At 33.8% G+C, this 26,152-nt stretch overlaps 2 protein-coding genes across 2 annotated transcripts; both read left to right on the top strand.

The window, feature by feature from the left end:
• Positions 1-8,490: 8,490 nt before the first annotated feature.
• On the top strand, positions 8,491-10,541 carry LOC143591545 (membrane-anchored ubiquitin-fold protein 6-like). The gene is made up of 3 exons (XM_077071725.1): positions 8,491-8,767; positions 9,995-10,165; positions 10,304-10,541. The coding sequence occupies exons 1-3, from the start codon at positions 8,638-8,640 to the stop codon at positions 10,357-10,359; spliced, it is 357 nt and encodes a 118-aa protein (XP_076927840.1). The 5' UTR covers positions 8,491-8,637; the 3' UTR covers positions 10,360-10,541.
• Positions 10,542-19,581: 9,040 nt separating this feature from the next.
• Positions 19,582-25,449, top strand: LOC143591543 (uncharacterized). Its single transcript, XM_077071722.1, has 13 exons — positions 19,582-19,710; positions 20,894-20,981; positions 21,185-21,284; positions 21,382-21,455; positions 21,537-21,608; positions 21,727-21,804; positions 21,980-22,104; positions 22,662-22,734; positions 23,031-23,092; positions 23,166-23,546; positions 24,086-24,188; positions 24,405-24,598; positions 25,296-25,449. The coding sequence occupies exons 1-13, from the start codon at positions 19,625-19,627 to the stop codon at positions 25,297-25,299; spliced, it is 1,440 nt and encodes a 479-aa protein (XP_076927837.1). The 5' UTR covers positions 19,582-19,624; the 3' UTR covers positions 25,300-25,449.
• The last annotated feature ends 703 nt before the right edge of the window (positions 25,450-26,152 follow it).

Here is a 26,152-nt window from a genome sequence, read left to right as displayed (position 1 = left end):
CCATAAATTTCACTCTTGGGCCCAAGAAGACTTTTGGAAGTTTGGAGCCCATTAACAAGCCCAACAAGAACACAACAACTTGGAAAGGATACTTGAAGCATTTGGATGCAAGATCAAGTGGGAGTCAACATTCCATCCTTGTGTCATGTTTTGTCCCTTAGGTGTGACTTATGACCTATACTTGTTTCGGCTAACAAGTATGGTCAAATTTAGCGGTTTTCGGTTATGACTATATTTTGCATGTGTATGCTTGGTTGTTTGTTTTACTTAATGTAATGTGTGGTTGATAGATATTAGGATATCCAAACCGTCACATAGGAACGACAACAAGCATAAAACGGGTTCTAATATATATTTGGTAATATCGCGTCAATTAGTTTAATTAAATGGGTTTATTAAAACTAAGCGATCACTCACCTATAATAAAATTGGTTTTATTATGACTAGAACTTTGAAAATTGGTTTTCAAAATAGCCATATTTCTAAATGCATGTTAGGATATGGCATAATGTTTTTCAACTAGAATATTTGAAAATTTAAAATCCCTTTTTCAAATTACCAAGGAAACAAGTCTAACACCATCCTTTTGTATGACACTTAACGTATTAGGGAACTTTAAATGGGATAAAGGTCACCTAACCATTTTGAGCAAACTAATATACTTAGGGTAATATTAACATATTTGTGGGATAAAGGTCACCTAACCACTTGTATGTTAATCTTACATGTTTATACAAGTAGGACGACTTGAATTGGAAACCATGTGATAAAGGTCACCTAAGCATGGGATCCAATGGTGTTGATGGGATAAACATGCCAACACGAAATAAGGATTTCGAATGGTCCCATACCTCTAGAAGTTGCAAAGGGTTGCAATTGTCAAGGTTGACTACCTTGTTAAATCAAATAACGGGATAAAGGTCACCTAACCGAAATTTGATTTATCGTTGGATTCTAGAATTTAATTATTATTTTAAAATCTGAAATAAAAGGGTATTAATAATTAAATTGATTATAATACTAAATAGAACTTTGTTAAATTTTGTAGATGGCCACTAACAATGCAAACACCTCTACCCATAACACCCGTAACCTATCCTTAAGAACCATCCTTGAAAAGGATCGTCTAAACCATAATAACTTTATGGATTGGTATCGCAACTTGAGAATAGTTCTCAAACAAGAAGAGATATCATATGTCTTAGACGATCCCATTCCCGATGAGCCTAACGTGGAAGATGAGGAGGCTTATAACGATTGGGTCAATTACACCAAAGATTCGGTGCAAGCCTCTTGCCTCATGTTGGGGACTATGATTCCCGAAATCCAAAAGGATTTCGAGCATCATGGGGCATACGACATGATAACTCAATTGAAGGAAATGTTCCTTCAACAAGCTAGAGCGGAACGTTTCGAAACGGTTCGAGCGTTTCATGCATGTCGTATGGAGGAAACCCAAACCGTCTCATCTTATGTCCTAAAGATGAAAAGCTACATCGAAAAGCTTCGTAGGTTGAATTGTCCCGTGTCTAATGAGTTGGCTACGGATTTGATCCTCAACTCTTTGACCAAAAGGTTTGAAACCTTTGTCATGAATTATAACATGAATGGGTGGGACAAAAGCATTGGTGAGCTTCACGCAATGCTAAGAACGGCCGAAGCGGGAATGGGTAAAAAGGCTTTACCCGTTCTAACAATCGATGAAGGAAAAAGGGGACATAACTCCAACCCCAAAGCAAGTGTTGCTAAGGGCAAGGGCCACGTCCGAGGAAAGGGAAAGAGGAAAGCCATCACGCCCCTCAAACCGAAGGAAAAGAAGCAAAAGGTTGCGGCGCAAGATCCATGCTTTGAGTGTGGAGAGATAGGTCATTGGAAAAGGAATTGTCCGACCTATCTCAAAGCGTTAAAAGATAAGAGGGATGCGGGGCATACCTCAGGTATTATCTTTACTATACATATTGAACTAAATGTTATTTCTTCAAATACATGGGTACTTGATACCGGATGTGGAACTCACATTTGCAATTTGTTGCAGGGGTTCAAAAGAAGTAAACAACTCAACAAAGGGGACATTAGTCTCTTTATGGGCAATGGAGCAAGAGTTGAAGTCCAAGCCCAAGGAGACTACATATTAAATCTTCCAAGTGGTTTGGAAGTAATTTTGAAGAATGTTTTGTATGCTCCTAAGTTAAGGAGAAACATTATTTCCGTGTCCCTTTTAAAACAATGTGGCTTTGATCTTAAATTTATAGATTATGATATTCATGTTTTGATGAATGGCATATTTTATTTTAAAGCTATACCCATGAATGGTATATATGAAATAGATCAAATTGGTACGTCACATAGTAGTTCAATGTACAATGTCAACACCAAGAAACTCAAGAAGGACTTGGGTGATTCCTATCTTTGGCATTGTCGCCTTGGACATATAAGCAAGAATCGCATGCAAACTCTTCGCAAGAGTGGTATTCTAGAAACAAATGAGTATGATTCATTTGATGTATGTGAATCTTGTTTACAAGGCAAAATGACAAAGCAACCCTTTAATAAAACTTTTGAAAGGTCAAAAGAATTATTGGGTATCATACATTCGGATGTATGTGGTCCTTTTAGACCAATGACTAGGAATGGTGAAAGATACTTCATTACCTTTATTGACGATTATAGTCGATATGGTTATGTGTACTTATTGAAACACAAAGATGAAGCTTTTGAAATGTTCAAAGACTTCAAAACTGAAGTAGAAAGACAACTCAAGACCACAATCAAAGTACTTCGTAGTGATAGAGGAGGTGAATACCTAAGTGGTGTTTTTCAAGATCATCTTAAGAGTTGTGGAATTATTTCACAACTTACTCCACCTGGAACACCACAACATAATGGTGTGTCTGAAAGGAGAAATCGTACCCTATTAGATATGGTTCGATCGATGATGGCTAGAAGCACTTTACCTCTATCATTTTGGGGCTATGCTTTACTTTCCGCTGTTCGCATATTGAATATGGCTCCAACCAAGAAAGTGGAGAAGACACCTTTTGAAATATGGCATGGAAAGGCTCCATCGCTATCATTCTTAAGAGTTTGGGGTTGTGAAGCTTATGTAAAGCAATACACCCCAAACAAATTAGAAGTCCGATCCACTAAGTGTATCTTTATAGGTTATCCTAAAGATGATTTAGGATATTACTTTTACGATCCTAGTGAGCAAAATGTTATTATTGCTCGAAAGGGTAAGTTCTTGGAAACTAAGTTCCTTAAGGAAGGAACTAATAGTAGAACAGTGAAACTTGATGAGGATCAAGAACCACAAGATGATACACAATTGGTTGATACTAGCACTCAACAAGAGGTTGTTGAAAGTGATCAAGTGGTTGATCAAAACACACAAAACGTTCGCAGATCTGGTAGAGTTAGCAATCCACCTGAAAGATATGGATTTTTTGTAGAAGGTTGCTACGTGGTAGATTCGGATGAACCAACCACATACCGTGATGCAATGTCCAAGAATGATTGTGACAAATGGCTTGAAGCCATGAACGTTGAGATGCAATCCATGTATGACAACCAAGTTTGGGAATTGGTTGAACCACCACTCAACTCCAAAGCTGTTGGAAGTAAGTGGGTTTTCAAAAGAAAAACTGATATGCATGGAAACTTGGATACTTATAAAGCAAGACTTGTAGCTAAGGGTTTCACTCAAACTCAAGGGGTTGATTATGATGAAACTTTTTCGCCTGTGGCAATGCTAAAGTCTATTAGGATATTATTTGCCATAGCTGCACATTATGATTATGAAATTTGGCAAATGGATGTCAAGACCGCTTTCCTAAATGGATATCTTGAGGAAGATGTCTATATGGTTCAGCCTGAAGGTTTTGTCGATCCAAAACATCCTAATAAAGTATGCAAGTTAAAGAAATCAATCTATGGATTGAAACAAGCATCTAGAACTTGGAATCATCGTTTTGATGAAGAAATCAAAAGTTTTGGGTTCATCAAAAACGCTGATGAGGCTTGTGTGTATAAGAAAGCTAGTGGGAGTATAATTACCTTCTTAGTATTGTATGTCGATGACATTCTACTATTTGGAAATGACATTCCAACCATGGAAAGCGTTAAGGCTTGGCTTGGAAGTAGATTTTCCATCAAGGATCTTGGTGAAGCTGCCTATATTTTGGGAATAAAGATCTATAGGGATAGGTCAAGGCGCTTGATAGGTTTGAACCAAAGTACATACATTGATAAGATCTTGAAAAGGTTCAAGATGGAAAACTCCAAGAAAGGTTTTGTACCTATTCAAAGAGGGACCATATTGAGTTCAGCTCAATGTCCAAGCTCAAAGGGTGAGCAAGAGATGATGAAACAAATCCCATATGCTTCTGCTATAGGATCCATCATGTATGCGATGATATGTACTAGACCGGATGTGTCATGCGCTTTGAGCATGACAAGCAGATACCAACAGAATCCAGGAAACAGTCATTGGATGGCTGTTAAGAACATATTGAAATTCCTTAGGAGAACTAAGGATATGTTTCTGATATATGGATCTGGTGAGGAGGAACTCGCTATAAAAGGTTACACGGATGCGAGCTTCCAAACTGATCGAGATGATTCTCGATCACAATCTGGGTATGTGTTCACTCTTAATGGAGGAGCTGTCTCTTGGAAGAGCTCAAAACAGGAAGTGGTAGCATTGTCCACTACAGAATCAGAATACATCGCCGCTTCATTGGCAGCTCAGGAAGCTGCATGGTTGAAGAAATTTATTTCTGATCTAGGGGTGGTCCCTACCATTCAAGACCCCCTAGAAATCTTTTGTGACAACGAGGGTGCGATTGCTCAAATCAAGGAACCTCGTTCGCACCAAAAGACAAGGCACATAGAGCGGAGATTCAACTACATAAGGGATGAAGTTGAAAAAGGAAAGATATGTATTCGCAAAGTTGGAACTGATCAAAATCTTGCGGATCCATTCACGAAGCTCCTAGAAAGACCGAAACATGAGCGTCATGCGAGTGGCTTAGGACTTCGATATTCTAGTAATTGGATTTGATCTATTTTGTATTTACGTTTAAAAGACTTTTGTAATTTAACTCTTTTATATGATTATGGAATCTTGAGTTAAATTCTAATTTTGCATGTTTAATCCATGAATAAGTTATCTTATTCTAAAAGTCCGTAGTCGATCACATTTGTGGGAACAAATATGAAGCAAGACTATTATGAACTAGGATTGGTGGATATTCATAAGGAATGAATATGGAGCATAGGTTTGCTGCCAAGGTTCATAGATATTTGTGGGATACGAATATTGGACTGACCCGCTCTCAATATTACTACATGGAGTCAATGGACCTGATCATTAGTAATTTTGAGTAAAGGAGAATTTCATATTATCCTTAGACCTGAGATGTATACTGGGTCTTGATTTTCACCAAGTATTACACTTTGACTCTCCCCTTCGCTATTCGTAAAAGATGGTACATAAGGATGAGCTCAGGTGGAGTATAAAGTGATAGTGAGAGGCGTATACAGTCAAGATGGAATTTGTTCCTCTTATGTGTTGAGAGTTTAGATGTCTAAGGCCTGATAAAGTTGAATTGTAAAGAGAATGATCGCCTATGTCTCTTAGATCCAACATGACATCTAGTAACAAAGGGATATAATGATAGATTCACCTAAATCATATCAAGTAAGGGACTTGAAGGAATGATGTTATTGAATGGCACTTCGTCAAACACATTAGGGGTGGTGAACTGTTGTTAGGCGGTATTCACCACTTGCATTAATTTTCTATGTATCTCGTGCAAGTGGGAGATTGTTGGAATTACGTATGCCCGAGACACATACTTATACTAATGTGGCTAAATGTGTTTGATCCAAGTCGGGTCATACCCAATAACAAGCTAGACAACACCAAATGTATTCTTTTAATGATTTGATCAATTAAACGAATACCGAACACTACATGTTTAGAAAATTGGTTTTCTAAACAAACACACTTGAGGATTTAAATAAATTATCTGGATAATTTGTTTATATAAATTAATTATTTAATTGGTTAAATAATTATATAAATGTATGTACATTTTATAAAAATGAGTTTTATAAAATGAATGGAGATGTTTTAAATGGTTAAAACAAAACAAAAAAAAAAAAAAAATATATATATAAAAATATAACCGGCCACCCCATGTGGGTGGAGGTTTTGGTCCAATCAAAAGTTTTGTCTTCTTGTGTTGACCATCTTATTTATCTCCATTCACATTACATGCATTTTGGTCTTGTCCCTTTTGAATTCTCAAGTAATTTTGAAGTTTTCTAAACTCTCTCTTCTCTCTCAAAACTCACGGCCATATTGGCCTCAAATTGGGAGTTTTGTGAGTCTAAAATTGGTGTTCAAATCCTAGCACAAATTGGTGTTGTTGCTACAAAAGCTTGGGGTATACAAAGCTTGAGGGTTTCTCCTTTGCAACCTTGCCATTTGAAGACATCATCTTCTTCATCCACCTACATCTTATTATAAGGTATAAGAAGGTACAACTTACATTATGTGAGCATTTTGTTCTTGTAATATTGATCCTTGTTCTTCGGGTTTTAGTTTTAACATAATGGTATGTTCATAACAAGTTTTAAAATCTAAGCTTCCGTTGCGTTTTCTTGTTAAATATGGTTAACTTGAACTTTGATAATCTTGTATAAAAACCCAACAGTTTATTAGAAAGGTTTCATTTAACAATTTGACTACATCAAATTTATGCGAGCCAATAAGCAATTGAGTTTAATCAAATTAGCTTTAGAGTCGAATCAATTCGAGTTTTAATGTGTGCCAACTATCCTAGCCTCAAATTTGGCTCATGCGTTTATCACAAAGTTGTTTTAAGACTCACTTGAGTTAATGCATTTGTACGAGGCAACAAGCTCGAGTTAAGTGAGCTCAAGTTAGCCGAACTAATACAAGTCGAAGAATGAGTTGCAAACAAAACATTATTTGAAAAGATAATACTTCAAACCTAGATTTTTCCTTTATTGATTTAAAACTAAGAAATTGCATAGAATCTTACTAATCCAACAAGAATGCAATATTTTGTGGGGTATAAATACTGTATAGTATAATATAATCACAATTAACAACTTAAGTCGGCAACTTGGCATGATTAAGGTATTTTTTCAAAAATGTTTGATTAATTGTCTTCTTATGCTATGTTCATCACACCCCATGAATTCACTAAATAATAATAATAATAATAATAATAATAATAATAATAATAGTCATGTTACAAACCGAAAGTTATAATTTCATTTTTCAACATCTTGACCATGTAAGATGCTACAAAAGTACAAAGTAAACTATAAATTTAAGTTTTTATAAATATATTTACTTTTGTGTTGAAATGTCGTTTGGTTATATGCAAACATCGTGACTTGATACATTTACTTACTTTTTTAATAATAAATGTTTTTAAGGAAAGATTAAATATTGGTAAATGTATATAATAAAATGTATGAATAAGGAAGTCCACCAAATATGAACTACCATTGGATTTAATAATTCTTAAAGACACATTATCCCATTTTTTACCAAGTCTTATAATTTTATTTAATTTTAAATTAATAACTAATTTGTCAAACATACCGTCATTTATAGTGGTTTCAACTTTCAATAAAACAAGAGCGTATATTTGGTATGTTGTTATATATTTTTTGGTGATTGAGAGTAAAAACTTTATGAAGAATTTCATACTCTTTTCTAAACTTGTAAAATATTATATTTTCTTAAAATACAATTTTCTAATGTATAATTATAATGTGTAATGATTTTCAAACATGGTTTTGAGAAGATATAATATTTTGTAAATTTTAGGAGAAGATGCATGTAATTAGCAAAAAGAAAAGGAAATAATAATAATAATAATAATAATAATAATAATAATCTTTGACTATTTGAAGTAAGGATTTTAGAAAATACAATGTATTATTTTCTTTCAAAATGATATTTTCCTTAAAACGACAAAATTCTAAATAAACAAAACAAAAATATTTATTTTTCTTAATGATCAACGTATCCTCTAAATGGGCTAATGACTAAATTCACAATATTTGGACACATTTGCTTTTCGATCCGGGAAAAACCCTCACCTAAGGCCAAAGCCCGTAAACACTCGCCCGAAGACACGACAATCCGACGAAATAAAACCTGTCCAGTTCAAATATCCTACTAGTGAACGCCACCTACCCGCCTAGTCTTTCATTATTACTCTAAAACCATTGAAACTATATGCCCGAGGCAAAATTCGAACCTGATTCATATGAAACACAGTTTTCTCCTTTACCACTCCACCAGTGTCTCATATACTCACATTGAAAAAAAAAATTAAAAACAAATAATCATGACAAAAAAATAATATCTTAAATATTAAATTTCTAAAATATTAGACACCAAAGGTTTTATTCTTCCCCCATTTAAACCTTGCTCCTCCCTTTAATTTCTTGCTTCATTTCATCAATTTTCTTTCTTTAAAATCTTGGGTTTTCTTTAAATCTTGAAAATGATTGAATCTTTTTAATCTTTTTTGAAGGGACCCAACTGGGTTATGGTAATCTGAAGTTGGTTCTTGAAGGTGTGCTTTAATGGCAGATGAAGAATTAATACAAGTCAAGTTTAGGTTAGCTGATGGCACTGATATTGGACCTGGCAAATACAGTTCTGTAACAACTGTTGGATCTTTGAAAGAAAAGGTTATTTCACAATGGCCCAAAGGTTAATTCAATATCATCTTTATTATTATTATTATTATTATTATTATTATTATTAGATTTTTATGATGTATGTAGTAAAAGTTTGGTTCTTTGTTGTCTATATGTTAAGACTTTGATCTTGACATTTCTTGTGGTAAAAAGTCTTATTAGTAAATGAGCCGAGCCGAGCCGGAGCTCGATCGTTTTGACTTACAAAAGCTCGAGCTTAGCTAGTTTTTTTATTTATTTGTGAATTTAATACATATTTAATTATTTTTATATATTTGAGGAAGCCACTGAGCAATGTTGTTGAAACTGAACCGGACTGGCCGGTCGAACCGGTCTGATCGGGATTCGGTCCACCGATTGGTCCGGTTCTATACAGTTTGCCTGGCTCCTAAGAACCGGCCAGTCCGAACCGGTTCAACCGGTAGAACCAGAAAACCCGACCGGTTGAACCAGTTTTTTATGAAAAGATATTTTTTTGAAAAATCATTTTTCCAGCTCGACTCGTCATTTTTTGACCAAAGTTGTTCAGCCGGTTCGATCGGTTGCACCGGTTGGCCGTGCGGTTCGATGCCCGATCCGGTTATGAAAACATTGCCACTGAGCCTTTGAGCTCATGTGCAGGACCTTTGACCTTAAACGAGCCAAAGTTCGGCTTGAGCGCAGCTATGTAGTGTAGAATTAATACATAGAAGTTCAAAAGAGTTAAAAAGTTAAAAGTATGCTAGGCTTGTTAAGGGTCGGCAATCCTAAACGATCTTCACATATAATGCTCGAACTTGATACCTAAATGAGCTTTATTTAAGGCCTGGGCTCGATAAGGATTGGCTCGTTTCGAGCTTCTTATCGGCCTGATATCTTGTAGCTCACGAGCGGCTTGGCTTGTTTGCACAATTGCACCGCTAGTCTTAAACTTGAAGCGAAAAACAAAAAAAAGATTTATGAATTGATCAATAAACTAATTATTATAGTGTTAATTAATTTGTGCAAGGTTTTCTATACTTACTTTAGGTTATTTTAATTTGTAACAATCTATTACTATATGGTTATTAAGAATGTTTGAATATTAATCAAATCTTTATCATGTTAGGTTTAATAATATTTACATACACACCAATATCATAAGAAACCGAAATTTTAAACTTTATTTGCATGTTTTAACAATACTTATACATATGTTTATGTGTTTTATTAGGATATTATAAAGTCTCTTTCTGATAATCTTTTTAACTTTTGGTGACAGACAAAGAAAATGGGCGTAAAACAATAAATGATGTGAAGCTGATAAACGCGGGAAAAATATTGGAAAATGATAAAACTCTTGCGGAATCAAGATCTCCGGTCAGTGAAATTCCCGGGGGTGTCATTACTATGCTTGTTGTCTTGCGCCCTCCAATCGCTGATAAAAAAAGTGGTAAGTTTGTTTACAAATTAATTAAACTTTAGATTTACGTTATCTTACGTTATGTACATATAATATATATAGTACTTTTGGGCTTTTAGTAATTTTAACTCCAAGATTGCTAATTTTTGCTCTCTGAATTTGCTACAGAAAGATTGCAGGAAGGCTCACCGAAAAAGAGCGGTTGTTCTTGCACGATCCTTTGAAGTTTATACACCCATTTTAAACCACATTTCAGGCAAATATGATTTTGTGTTGGTATATGAATCAATATAGAAGCTTTGTAGATCAAAAAGGTGTTAAAGATACAAGAAAATTCATAGGTTGATTTATTTGTTACAAATATTTTGGATACCTTTGTTTGTTGAAGCTAGCCTATTATTCATTATGAACATATTATCTCTATATATATATTCATTACAATTATAATTATAGATACCTTTATTTGCCTGTTAAATCAAATTCTGTACATAATCAACCAATTCTTTGAAAAATAGTTCTACAAAATCAACACTATTAACATTATTCATTCAGCAATATCAAAGGTATATTATTACACATTAAAGTAAAACCTTTCAAAGTACTTACGAACATATGACATAAAAAGTGTAAAACCAAACATATATATGACAACCTTACAAGTTACAACATTCTTTAACAATTTTAAAACATGTTACACCATTACTTACGAACGACATCACATACCGTATACCTTAATTTTCTCCAAAAACCGAAATATGGAATCCTCCATGTGGTGTTGACTATCAAAGGAGCTATCACAACCCAAAAACCAACAATGAATCCGGTCATCATGCTAATAATAAAACCCCAGTCTGCTCCATGTGATCCATCCTTTTCCGCTTTTTCTTGGCCAACGTTCGGTAATGCAACCGCACAACTTTCAATCATTGGATCTCCACAAAGACTATTGCCAAAGAAGCTAGACTCGTCGAAGCTCTGAAGTTGCGTGCTTGTTGGGATTCTTCCTGTAAAACTGTTGTAGGACAGGTTGAAACTGCTCAAGAAAGTCAAGCTTGACAAGCTTACGGGAAGCTTGCATGAAAGCTGATTAAACGACACGTCAAATGCTACAAGTGACTTTAGATCTCCTATCTGCTCTGGGATACTCCCTATTAGTTGATTTCTTGATAAGTTCAAAGACTGTAACGCTTCGAGAACCATTAGCTCACTTGGGATACTCCCGGATAAGTTGTTACTTGAGTTGAGAGATCCACGATCATCACGAGTTCAAGGATAGTGCTATATATGTCTTCTCGTCCTTTTATCACCAATGAAGCACTGTCACGAATGACTCTTACGTTGTATGGTATAAAACTAATTTTAGCTGAAACTTCTTTTCCAGAAAGGACAGTGAAATTGTTAAAGCATCTTGGTATATCTCCTGATAGATTATTATGAGAAAGGTCCAGGATCTGAATTCTAGTAAGATAACAAAGTTTAGGAGTTATATTTTTGTGAAAATTGTTTGATCTGAGGTTGAGAATTCTTAAAACTGAGAGTTCTGTCCCGAACCATGTTGGAATTCTACCAACAAATTTGTTTCTAGCCAGTTGGAGGGTCGATAAATTCGTCAAGTTCTTCAGAGAAGTTGGTAGTCTTTCGGAAAGCTTGTTGTTACACATGCTTAATGATGTTAAGGAAGATAAAGACCCCATAGTTCTTGGAATCCCACCTGACAAATTGTTGTTCTCCAAGTTTAAGAGCCTCAAATTCGGGTACTTCTCCCAACACCGATTAGGAATTGGACCCGATAAATGATTGTTTGCAAGATTAACAACCTCGAGTTGTTTTCCACCATAAGGACATATCAGATGTTGTAACAATCCAACAAAAGAATTATATGGGTCTAGGAAAACCGCTGATGAACTATTTGAGAGTTTAGGTAACTGTCCACTAAACTTGTTATAACTCAAGTCGAGTACAATAAGGGTACTAGGGATACTGAGCAACCTTCCTTGAATAGAATTTTGTGACATATCGAGATATCGTAGATTGGAGAAGAATCTCCCGAACGAAAGAGGCATGGTTGATGAAATCCTTGTGTTGCTTATCTCCAATAGCATTAAATCGTTCTGTTGAGGCAACCACAATGGAAATTGAGGCCCTATATCCCAAGAACTTAAATACAAGAGCTCCAGCTAGAAATGGGGATGCCAATTTGCTAGGCGCGGTCTAAGTATCAAGTTATTGCCTGCCCCATCTAGGTATTTCAATTTGTTTAGGCTGGCAAAGTGAGCATCTGTCACAACACCTGTCAACAAATTATACGAAATATCTAAATATTCCAAATTTGAAAGTAGACCGAGGCTCTCTGGAAGGCTGCCACTCAGATGGTTATTTGAAACAATTAACACCTCCAATGATGATAATCCTTTGATTGAGAACGGAATTTGACCCGAAATAAGATTCCCACCAAGATTAATACGTTTAAGAAAAGATAGCCGTCCTATGGAATCTGGAATTGTACCAATAATACTGTTGTGTTGAAGTTCAAGGTACATCAAATGTATCAATTTCCCAAGTTGATCCGGTAGATGACCAGAAAGTCTTGAGAAGTAAAGGAACAATGACTCCAAACTAGGTGATTTGCATTCGAGAAAACTTTCAAGAAGAAACGAATATTACCAAAAGGGTTACCTGACAAACTAATATCTCTCAAATTACATAGGTTACCCAATGCTTTTGGCGTAATCTCCGTGAGTTGATTAAATGACAAATCAAGGCTAATAAGAGACGTCAGGTTGTGAAGGGAGTCGAGAACTGAACTTGAAACACCACATTGTCTAATATCTAGCGAGATTATATTACTATTAGACAACCCTTTTAATACTAACGAAGAATTCATAAAATCATTCCCAGACACATGAAGCAACTTGAGAGAGGTCATATTATGGAAGCCTTCACTACTACCAGGAATAAGTACGCGAAAATCACACCCACTTAAATCTACCGAGACTAGACTAGTTATACTGAATATCCACCGTGGCACTAAAATAACATCAAACTCGTTTCTCGAAAGATCAAGCAGGGAAAGGGATGTGAGGTTAACACAAGCAACATGCGGATGTACATGCATGAGTTGACTATTAGACAAATGCAATTCAACCAAAGAAGGAAGGATGTTAATCACCTGAAGCCAGTCGACTGCTTTGCTAAGGTTGAGCCCACTTAAATCTAAGTGATGCAATAATCGAAGTCCCGACAACCATTGCATATTTATCATGCTAGTTGACTCAAATTTATCATCAATATAACTTTCATAAAAGCTTCCAAGACTGAGAGTGCCCAATTCTGACAGATTTCCAAGCTGAGGAGGGACTGTTCCACCAAATTTAGAACGTGAGAGGTTAAGATATCTCAAGTTTCTTAAAGAACCCATAAATATAGGAATATTTTTTCCTCCAAAATCGTTGTAGCTCAAGTCTAAATGCTTTAGTTGCTTTAAATTTAGTATGGATCGACTTAAATCTTCTCTTAGTTTTTGCTTCAAGCATTCTTCATATACCGTTAGTGGACTATAATAATCAAAAAGACAATTACTTGGAAGATGAATCGTGTGAACATGACCTGTTACGTTATCACAAACAATTCCCTCCCATTTGCAACAATCACTATTGTCCTCTCGGTCCCAAGATGCTAGTCGATGTGCATCATCTACGAGTCCATGCTTGAACTGAAGAAGTGCTTGTCTTTCATCATCCATGCATAGCATGGCATCAGAATATGCATTGGAGAAACACAAATGAAATAAGACGATAAAAAGAAGCAGACAAATACAGAACGATGAGAAACGAGAAAATGAGAAACCATCACTCATATTGATTGATGATGAAGAGAACAACAGTCACTCGTGCTCGAGTTTGATCGAATTATCTTTACGCTTTTTTATTCTTGATTTGATATATGAACTTATGTTTTGAAACATCAAGGAAAGAACTAGCAATAAGTATACCTTATCTTAGCTAGAACAAATTGAAACCATTAAATGAACAAGTCAAATAGGCATTTACATGCCAAGTGACCAAGTCAAAGTCTACTAAATTTTATGTGGTTACAATATTTTTCCTTGATATTTTTGAAAGATGGCAAGACTCATTATAAGCAAACTAATTAAGTTATCCTTTTATCTCTAACTCAAAATTATATTGTATTAAAATACATATAATCTTCTCAATTAAAGTCTTTTCTAAAATAATTATATTATTATCCTAGTAATCATTATTTGAAATGTAACATTAGCTCATAGGGCTTGTTTGTTTGTAGTTTGATTTGATACACATTTTTATAATAATGTTTACTTGGAAAATGGAAATGATTGTCACTAAGATAAATATCAAGAAATTTTATAACATATTCTATCTCAATATCTAATGATGTTGTGCAATAATAAGTTTTTAATGTTGGATTAATATAAGCACCTTCTATTTGGCAAACTCAAACTCACATATATACCACCTATTTATACCTTTTGGCCTAGATGCAACGTGAGCGCTTCCACCCTAATCTTGTCGAATTTGAGAGCTTCGTTAGTATCAAAAGGGGTTGTCTGGGGATGTTCATGATTCGGTTTGTTTTTGTGTCAAATCCAAGAACTTGATTCGGTTTGTTTTTGTATCAAATCCAAGAACTTCGGTTATATATAAGCATGATTCAGTTCGGGTTTGAGCCAAAATAGAAAGCTTTGTTTAAATATGGAGTATATTCCATTTAGAGCTCTTATGGAACATTACATGACTTTATTAATAGTGATATTTTGACACCAAGATATGATGGGTGGTATTTCATATTTATTTTACATGGATGACATTGGGTTCGATTCGATTATAATATACATCACAACAAAATCGACCCACAATTTATGATTACCAATTATAGCTTAACCAAATCATCAGTATTGTTTGATTTGGTTAACTGGTTGGTTTGATTAATTTCGTTATTTGCTCAGCCATTTGATTTATCTAACCACCTTTTTTACTCATTGAGTTTTTTTATATGAAACTAATTATAAACCACTGCGACATTTTTTTAATCAATGTTTCAATATAAGTTCTGTGTAAAATATAGCTTTGTGTGATAATATACAAGTAATTAAAACATATGACGAAAAACTCATCAAAGCGTTTTTAGGTGTTTTTCTTAATTCTTGAGTTAAGTGTCATTTTAGTACATGTGGTTTGACCAACTACGCAACTTTAGTACATATTCTTTATTTTGTGCAAATGACTACCTTAGTTTTAAAACACTTGCATTTTTAATACTTTTTTTCTAACCCCGTCTATTTATTCCGTTAAGTTAGGGATAATTTGATAACTTCGTTATTTTCTTTGTTTTTTTCTTTTATTTTTAACGCTTATATCTTGTAAACCCTAAATCCCCAAATCATAACATCAAAATTCGAATCCTAAATCCCCAAATATCGTAAAAATTCAAACCCTATGATGATATGGAGAAAGGGTTTGGGGATTTAGGATTTGGATTTTGATGTTATGATTTGTGGATTTCGTGTTTACAAGATATAGGTGTTTAGAAGAAAGGAAAAAAAGAAAGAAAATAACGAAGTTATCAAATTATCGCTAACTTAACAATAAAAATAGACGGTGTTAGAAAAAAGTACTAAAAATGCAAGTTTTTTTGAAACTGAGACAGCCATTTGCACAAAATAAAGAATAGATACTAAAGTTGCGTAGTTGGCCAAACTACAGGTACTAAAATGGCACTTAACTCTTAATTCTTTTTTAGTTTTCCTTACTTTTTTTTGAATGGTCAACTGAATCAAATTTTATAACTAGAAAAGAAGACGTTACAAGCAAGGTCTATTTAGTTTTCCTTACTAAATAGAAACTTTTAAAACATTTTAATTTTTCTAACAAATAAATAACTTCAAAATTATTTAATTTTTATTTTCATCTACCTTTTCATTTAAACGTTGTTCAAATTAGACTCGCTACAAGCTAAACTTTATCGTAATTTATCGCCCATGTGTCCTCTATTTTGATATAAGCACTACTCTTTAAAACCAAAAAAATTAATTCAAGAGCCAAAAAGCCATCAAACTCAAAATCGACTCATCATATCCACATTTCAAACCTGCCCCGAATCGAAATCATAAACAAACATATTTATTTAATACTAGTTTGAGGCCCGTGTATTACACGGTAATTGATGAACATTTAAACCTTAACCATTAAGTGAAATACAATCAAGAAAATGATCATATATCGTTAATACAATTACAATTTATATTGAAATTACAGAAATTACAAAATCATAATACACAAATATATTACAAATAAGTAAAGTATTTTGTATACTACATTTGTGATTGTAATGGTCAGGATACATTATTTATCAAAAATCAAAATCATTAGTCCATGTTTACGTGTAACTCTTAATAAGATAACGTATCTTGACCGTGCATTTTCAACCTGGTTAAAATCTTGTTATTTAATTCAAATTAGCAACAAAGAAAATTAGTTAATAAAATTGAGATAAATAAGGAAAATTTATAAGGATTGACAAAATTAGTGGAAAGATTTTAAACAATCTTGATCAAATTTGACTATTGATCGCTTAAAATTCAAACGGCAAATGAAAGCGTGTTACTTGCTATATTATTGGACAAAATATTTTGTGAATGGATTTTTATTACTATAGTTTTACAAAACATCGAGTAACAAAAAATTTGAATAAAATAAAAAAAAATCATTAAGATTAATAATTTGAAAAAAAAAAAACTTACAACTTTTAATGACCTTTTTCACCATATGGATTATGAGTTCCACGTGAGGCCACTGTAAGTAATTACCAGTTTCATCAAGTTTGCAAGATTCGGTATTCAAAGTTTTATTAGGTATGTTCTTCCTTATAAAAAAAAGTGTGAAATTATGGCAGACTGCAGCAAGGGTCTATCCTTAAAATGGCTGGCACTGCGCCATTGTTCAAAAAACCCCGTCGAAAGCCAAAAAATCTCATTGGAAGTCATAAAAATATCGGAAGTCAAAAATATCGTGAGAAGACAAAAAAAATGTCTCACTGGAAACCAAAGTAATCTCGTCAAGCACCTATAAAATCCGGTCGGCTCAAAGAATTAAGAAAAAAAAGAACAAATAAAACCCTCGACCAGATAGTTTTATGACTCATGACAATATTGCCAGTTGAAAATCTCTTCGATGAATGATTAAAAAATGCACGGGGCGACAAGATTGAGAACCCAAATAAACACATTTTTTTCCTTTTAGTCATTAACCAGTTATAAATATACAATTTGATAATTTTCCCTTTAAAAACTACTCAATCGGTCAAACCTGTCCATTAAAAGAGTAGATATTCTATATATAACAAAAAGCAACTCCTTGACATAAAAGCAAAAAAGTCAGATAAATTGTGAAAGAGCAACATATTTGCATATTAGACGCCTAGAAAGATACCACAGTGTGTACCTTGTGAAAGAGATTTGCAACTCCTTGAAGTAGTGCTCAAACAGGATGTCAATCTCGCAGCAACAACCGCATTATGTAACGGTAAGATCGACTGCACACACCCGAGTTCCGACGAACACCTATCAGTTAGATAGATTATCACAAACTCATTAATAACAAAATATTATTCCGTAACTAAAAGGCAAGTGAAACATTGTATAAGATATATGAGCAATGGTGCTTTAAACACATTTACAACAGTCAGTGCCTAACTTCTGATATGGCGTGTTTATGTGTACTGGCATCAATTGTAGGGGGTAAAAGTATTTAATATATCAACAAACTGAGAGTTGCCTAGGTACTTTGTACGGGGTGACTCAATAGCAAAAGGTCATCGCCAATTGGCCGAACCCAGCCGTACGAAGCCTTAAGCGTCTCCAAGTCATCTCCATTTCAAGGAAAAACTCACCCGCCCAAATGCTCACTGGTGGTAAAACCCAGACGTCCTCAAAATCAAACCGAAGATTACAAATATTCTAATATTTTTTCATTATATTACATCGGAGAAGGACAATGTATAATAATGATAAAGGATCCGATACAATAATTCTTTATCGCACAATAGACACGCGACAATCTGAAACGCCGATTTTCAATACCACGCTAACCTTAAATTCACGCTACGCGAGCTGCTCTTCGTTCACCTCTGCTCCCATCGATTCCATTCACCTTCACCATCACTATTTATCAATACGTCACGTCCAACAATTCCATCCACCGTCGCGACCATCGTCTACTGTCGTGAAAACCATCTTCTGCCGTCACGACCATCAATCATGTTCATAGGTCAGTTGATCAAATTGACCAAATGAAATTAAAATTGTTGAACTTAATTGTTCAATTAACCTTGAAATTGATCCAATTAATCATCAATTTAAAGCTTCAATCGATCAGTTTTGAGTTTTGAGTTTTGAGTGATGGGTTTTAACCATGAATGTATCAGAATTTAAGCTTGAACGTTTAAGATTTTTTGCCTGAACGTTTAAGTTTTTTGTCTGAACTTGTAAACTTTTTGAATAGAACTTCTAAACTTCTGAACATTTTGAATAGAACTTCTAAACTTTTCACATGAACTTCTAAACCTTTTGAGTTGAACTTCTAAACTTTTTGTTAAGAACTTCTTATATATTTGTTATGAAGTTCATGGATTTTTGTTCTTAACTTCTAAACTTGAACGTTTAAAGGTGCTCGTTTTGGCCAGAACGTTTAAATGTACATAATGTCTTCAGTATTGTTCAGAACGTTTAAACATGATATTTTAAATCATATTCAGAGCTCAATTGAGTGTCTTAAACTGCAATTTTATAATCGATTGATAAATCTAAATCCTTCTACGCATCAATTCAATTGATTAAATCATCAATTTTGAAGACTCTTGATGTTCAACGACGTTCTATTTTGATTTTGGTTTTTGACGTTAGAGATTTTATACTTTAAGCTCTTATTAGAGTTTAGAAATTTGATGAGATAGAGTGAGGAGTTTAGAATTTGGATCAGGATGAATTTTGGATTTATAATCGATGAATTTGATCATGAATTAGTTTGGGTTATTTATGAAACTACCACCGTGTATTTTGTAATCCAACACTCTAGAAAGTAGCGTACATAATGTATGATAAACCATTATTATACGATAACCAACCCGTATAATAATAATAATAATAATAATGTGTTACCTTGATTCTTGAGCACGTAAGTAAATCCCGTTCGATATCATTTATCAAAACCCTAACGTAACAATAACATCATCAATTGAATTGAATTGAATTGAATTGAATTCTCCAGGATATTAAAGGTATATATATATATGTATGTATATATCTTAGATTTCTTCTGTTCGAAATTATTAATATTATTATTATTATTATTATAATCGTTTGATTGTATCATATTCATATTGAATTGATAATAATATCTGAATTGAATTGAATTGATCAGGTGATGATATTATTTAGGGTTTCGGAAGAGTATAATGACTAGGAAATCGAATACTACTAGTTGTGCTATTTGCGATAACTCCAATCTCGCTTCTATTTGCACGCTTTGTGTTAATTACAGGTAAAACCTTACATTACATTACACTTAGTATGTTTAAATGCTTAATTTGTTCAATTCAATTTTTAAAGTAGGTAGGAATTTTTTATACGGCTGTTTACGTTTGTTCGTTAAGCTTTAATTGGAGAGGGTTATTGTTCTTGTTCGTTCATTAAGGAAATGAACTTGCTTGCGAACGGTTCACGAACATGAACACGAGCAATGTTTTGTTTTAAATTTTTAATAGCTAACCTTTAATGAGAAAGAACATAAACAAACATGTTATTGAACGTACACGAACACAATTGAATAGGTAACTGAATTATTCGTTTAGTGTTAAACTTGTTCACTAACGGTTTGTGAACGCTAACTGAATGGAAATTCTTGTTCGTGTTTGTCTGTTAAGGAATTGAACGGTTCATGAACATGTACTATTTAAAAAATAATAGGGAAAAAAAAGCAGCATTATTAATCCAAAACATTAGACACAATCACCTTAACTAAATATAAAGCTAAGCACTTGAGATAATAATAATAATAGTATTAATAATAATAGACATAATAATCCCCCAATTAGCGGTTTTATTTTGATAATGCCAATGATGTACAAGTTAGATTTGTTGTTAGTTAAAACAAGACTTTATAAAGCAAACCATTAACGAAACGAACTGAACATAAACAATAAAGTTATCAAATTTTAGATGTTTGATCGGTTTTTACAAATAAAAAGTATTATAAAAATATGAAACAAGCCTTTAACTAACAAACATAAACGAACGCAATATCGAATGTTCATGAACACAAATGAATGAACGCAGCATCTGTTCATGCTCGTTCATTTACCTAAACGAACAAAATATTTTGTCAGTTCATTTATTAAATGAACGAACGTAAACAAAAACTCCCACCAAACTGTTCAGTTCGTTTACAGCCCTACAATTGAACGGACATGGCCTCTGTTTTCGTGTTCACTTATGTGGTTAATCGAACTGAATTCCTTGTTCATGTTCGTTCATTTATTAAATGAACAAACATAAACGAACTTACGCTGAACAGTTCATGAACAGTTTGCCAAACGTTTAGTTCGTTTACAGATCTACACATCTGATTTTGGGTTTCGATATGGAAACAATTGGCTTTCCAAGCTTGAATTTGCTATGTTTCATTTCATGTTTGTGTAGTTGTGGCTAATTGCTTCATTATGCAGGTTGAATTCATATGGGACCAATTTAACATTATTAAAGAGTCGTCGCGATTCTTTATACTCGAAGTTGAGTGAAGTGCTTGTTGCTAAGGTTTGATCAACCACAAAACTTGTCTTCTTTGTGATTTTTTTATTGGACATAATTATTATGTTTTTTGTAATTGTTTGCAAGTGAAATTTAGAATATAATACTTTAGACATAGCTGTTTGCATATGCCATAAGCTTGTTATTTCTTCTGTTTGTTAAAATAGTTTTTTTCTCAGTTTTATAACCAATTTTGTTTTGTTTTTCAGAGTAAGGCAGATGATCAACTTAGTTGGAGGGTCCTTCAACATGAAAAACTTGCCGCGTTAAGGGAGAAGCTCCATTTTCGTAAAGAACAACTTGCTAAAGGTTGGTTGTTTTATGCATGCAGCTAATATATATTATATGCAAGTGATATCATTAGATTATCTTTTATATCATCTTGTACTAAAGTTTTGGTTTTTAGATAAAGCCAAAGTTGAAAAACTGTCTTCTGAGTTGAAAGTCAGATATGAATTGGTTGAATCAGCCATGAATGTGGTATGCAAATTTCCTTCTAATATTCTGAAGAGATTTTTATAGATATAAATATAAGATTTTGTTACATGTTTTCATTTGCAGTTGGAGAAGAACCGTAAAGAGCAACTGGAAAAGTATTATCCTAATCTCATTTGTACTCAGAGCCTTGGGCATGTGAGAATTCTTTTGTCATGAAAGACTTTTAGCGTTCTGGGTTTTTCAATTTGCCTGAATTTTCTGTATTTGAATATTGTTGTTAATGTTTATCGTATTTGACATTTATAACATGCAGATGGCAATTACATCAGAACGCCTACATAAACAATCAGTTGTTATCAAACAGATATGCAAGTTGTTTCCACAGCGCAAGGTAATCATTTCATATCTGACTATTACTGTAATTAATACCAACTGTTGTATCTCAAAATAATAGTTTAATCATAAGACTAACACTAATACTTATATAGAAAACATTATAACAATATGACTCTGTTATATGTAAACTAAACTCCAAATATGATGAAGTTTACAAATTTTGGTTGCAGGTGCACGTAGAGGGAGTTAGGAAAGATGGGTCAAGTGGTCAATATGATCAAATCTGTAATGCACGATTACCAAGAGGACTTGATCCACACTCGGTTCCTTCTGATGAACTTGCTGCTTCCTTAGGGTAACGTCTATATAATTCTGATTAGTTTTATAATACACATACATATGTCTTTACCATAATGCCAAATGTTGGTCTTACGTTATGTGTTGCAGTAATAATAAAAAATGCATAAACGTGAAAGCCCCAACTCAATTCTATTAGAATCTGGGTCTAATTTTTGAAAGAGAAAAAAAAGTCTTTCTTTTCGGGCGCATAGATGTAGTTGAGGTTTTTATATCTCCACAATGCAATGATTTTTCAATCGATTGGGTGCATAGAATTTAAAATATCAGTTTTATTCGTATGATGGTTCAGATTATAAATTGTATATACTTTAGCTTGTTCAGTTGTGAATTAGTCTTTAAAGATTTGTTATGCTTTTTAATTCTTAATGTAGGTTACTTTTTTGTTTCTTCTTGTTTAGTTTGTTGATAAACTGATCTAATCAGTTCCCACATGCTTCCTTAGTTTATTCACATAATAATATTGCTTTTGTGCTCATAGTAAATGCATAAATCATCAACTCTGTAGTTTTTTCCTATATTCTGAAAGATTGATTGCCAAAATTTATGCAACAGATATATGGTGCAACTTCTAAATCTTATTGTTCACAATGTCGGTGCTCCTGCCCTTCACAACTCGGGTTTTGCGGTATTTTCTTATCACCCTTTATACTGCATAAGGTTTTCCTTGTGCATCATATTGCTAATCATTTCTGCAGTTTTTAGTAGTGTATTAATATATATTGCTATAGTACATTAAATTTGTATGCTACTAGTCGTGAGTTGGTCACGTAATATCAGAATTATCAGCCACAAGTATATTGATGTTATTGTTTGAAGAAGTGAATAACCGTTTATGTTAGTTATATAAAACCTGCATTACAATCTAGGATATTCCATCTTGTTACAGAAATTATGTAACTTTAAGTTGCTTTTTTGATGCAGGGTTCATGCTCCCGAATATGGCAGCGTGATTCTTACTGGGATGCACGCCCTTCTTCTAGAAGGTACCTAATGTTCTAATAGTAGGAAAGTAAATCATTTTTTTTTACAATTAATTCATTTTTATGCAAAATGCAGCAATGAATATCCACTTTTTATACCTCGCCAAAACTTTTGCACAACGGGAGTTGAAACTTCATGGTCAGATAAAAGTTCTAGTAACTTTGGTGTTGCTTCAATGGAATCCGAGAGAAAACATCGATTAGATTCTTCAAATAGCAACAGTTTCAATTACACATCAGCTTCCCCTCATTCTATAGAGACACACATGGATTTACAAAAAGGAATCTCACTTTTGAAAAAAAGTGTTGCCAATGTAACCGCTTATTGTTACAACTCATTGTGCCTTGAAGTGCCTCCCGAATCATCTACATTTGAAGCATTTGCAAAATTGTTGGCAATGCTTTCGTCTTCTAAGGAAGTTAGAACAGCTGTTTCTTTGAAAATGGCTTGTTCAAGGTACGTTTTTGGTCTTTCGATCTCAGGTTGCTTATTGGGTCAAAACTCAAAATGTGTCGGGTTGACAGGATCACCTTTTGTTTTAAGTTTTTAAAATATATTTATTTAATGGGTTACTTTAATGTGTATATATCATATATACACACCATTTTAGAACACTAAAAATATCATATTTACAGAAGAAACTAATTTGATAACAGTTTTTTGTTACTGTGAATTATCTCGAGGCGTAATATTCTTTTAATTTATTTAGTGAAACTGGTTTTCTTAACTTATAACAGTTTTATTTTCTTTACTATGAAATCGTTAAGTATAGTATATTTGTGATCTAAAAGAGTATATACATGATATTGCCCCATACTAAATGATGTACCCGTTTGACTTTTTTCTCTCTAAGCTATGTTTTTTAATCTGTTAGGGATAAAACATAGCCCAAGTTGACCCGTTCATAAGTCGATGGTTCAAAAGTGCCACCTCTAAACCTTTATAACACATTTGTTAAATCATACTAAATATTATTAAATTTTTTAAACATATAGGTCATCCAAGCAAGTTCAGCAGTTAAACTATTCTGTCTGGAATGTGAACTCGCCTATGTCATCAAGTACTTTAGTCGAAAGTACACATACTTCAGCTTCAATGGTAAAATTTTAATACACACACATCCAAGAACATATTTGCAGCTTATTTTGCTTCATATGCAAGAATCATACATGTTTCGGACATTTTTACCCTCACACCACTTAATAAAAATGTAAAGCTGGATCAACGGTAAAACTGTCCAAACATGTATAGTCATTGTGTATGAAGTAAAACTTTCGAGTTGCAAATGATTTCTATTTTGTTTTTCAAACATAGAGAAGTACACGGGACAAATGTCTTTCAAGCTCTGCTGCTAGTTATCTTTATGCTGCTGACGTGTCAGACACCTTGAAAAATGAAACGCTTACTGATGGCTGGGATCTAGTGGAACCGACTTTGCCACCTCCTCCATCACAAACCGAGGATGTAGAACATTGGACTCGAGCCATGTTTATCGATGCAACAAAAAAGTAATTACTTTATTTTATTTGGTTTATATTTACGAAAGGTATTTGGGGTTATTGCATATTTTAAATTGATTTTTCTTGGTGGATGGAAATTACAAGTTTACCCCTAAGGTTAAGGTTGACTTGCACATAGGGGAGTAAATGAGCTGAGTTGAGCCCGAGCTTGACTCGTTTCAAGCTCCTTTTTTGAGTTCGAGCTCGGCTCGTGTCAAGCTCCTTTTTTAGAGTTCGAGCTCAGCTCGTTTATAATTTAATAGTTAAGTTTATATACGTTTTTAAAAATTTCCATACATTTTGAGAAAAACCTAAATCGAACCTAAGCTCGGCTCGAGCTAATGTAGTACCTTAAACGAGCCAAAGCTCGGCTCGAGCTCCTGTAGTAATTAAAACGAGCAATAGCCTTATAGCACGGCTCGAGCTCGACTGCGAAGTGTGAAATTAATACATATTAGTTCAAAAGAGGTAAATCTTAAAAATACACAATGCTCGTTAAGGCTCAACGATCCTAAACGAGCTTCCTATACAACGCTCGACCTCGGGCTCGACAATCAAACGAGCGTTATTTTAGGCTCAGGCTTGGCTCGTTTCGAGCTTTTTATCGATCCTAGCTCGAGTAGCTCACGAGCAGCTCGCCTCGTTTGCACATTGGCAAGACTGCATACAATAATATTTAACAAAGTTTGTTTGTTGTACAATACAGGTGATATTGTGGTAAACTAGTTGGTCATTTGGTGCTTGCTTAATGCTTTTGGGAGGATTTACAATTAAACATTGGTGTTTGTAAAAAACAGGCATGTATATAGAAACAATCATAAGTTTGTATATATGGGATGTTTTCTTGTTTTTATTGTGGTTGCAAATAGTGGTTACCTACAAAATCAGGAGATTAACGGGGTGTTTGGGATTTGCTTATTTTTACCTACTTATAACTTATTAACTTTTTGAAAAGTAATAAGGTGTTTGACATTGCTTATATTGTGAGAGGAAAAGTTCCATAAGTTACACTTTTGTAACTTATTAACTTAATGAAAAGTTATAAGGAGGTAAAATAAGGATTCCCAAACACCTCTTAAATAATATCTTGGATATAATAATGCGTTTTATCTTTACATATGCCCACATATTAATAAGGCCGTGTGTTGTGGACTTGTGGTATAACTAGCAAAGGCTAGTTATAGTGCCACATTAACGTCATATCATTGTCACATAGACAATGAGTTTTAACTAATTCACATTTTAACAAGTGTGTTGTGGTTAACTAGATTCAACTATATTTTTATAAAACAGAAAAAAAAAGTGTAATTGTTTGTTAGTGGGGGTGGACCCCAGCTTTTAAGCCCTCATGGGCGTTATTGTGATAGTGTCGGAATTCGGAAGAGGATGACTGTCGGAGGGTGTTGTGGTTTGGCGGGGTGGGGTGAGGTAGCTAATGGTGCCTCACCAGTCCCCACCCTCTACAATGGGCAGTCTAAATGTTTTGGATTGTACAAACCTGATTTTGCTATTACAGAAAATAAAGAATATACATGAGATGCTAGAGATTCTTGTGAAAAATAA

The sequence above is a fragment of the Bidens hawaiensis genome, unplaced genomic scaffold (assembly GCF_021521415.1).
Source record: "Bidens hawaiensis isolate Kalapana, Puna unplaced genomic scaffold, B.hawaiensis_p1.1 tig00039897_1, whole genome shotgun sequence".
Taxonomy (NCBI): domain Eukaryota; kingdom Viridiplantae; phylum Streptophyta; class Magnoliopsida; order Asterales; family Asteraceae; genus Bidens; species Bidens hawaiensis.
The sequence above is the reverse complement of the archived record's forward strand: the minus strand, read 5'-3'. Positions and strand labels throughout refer to the sequence as shown.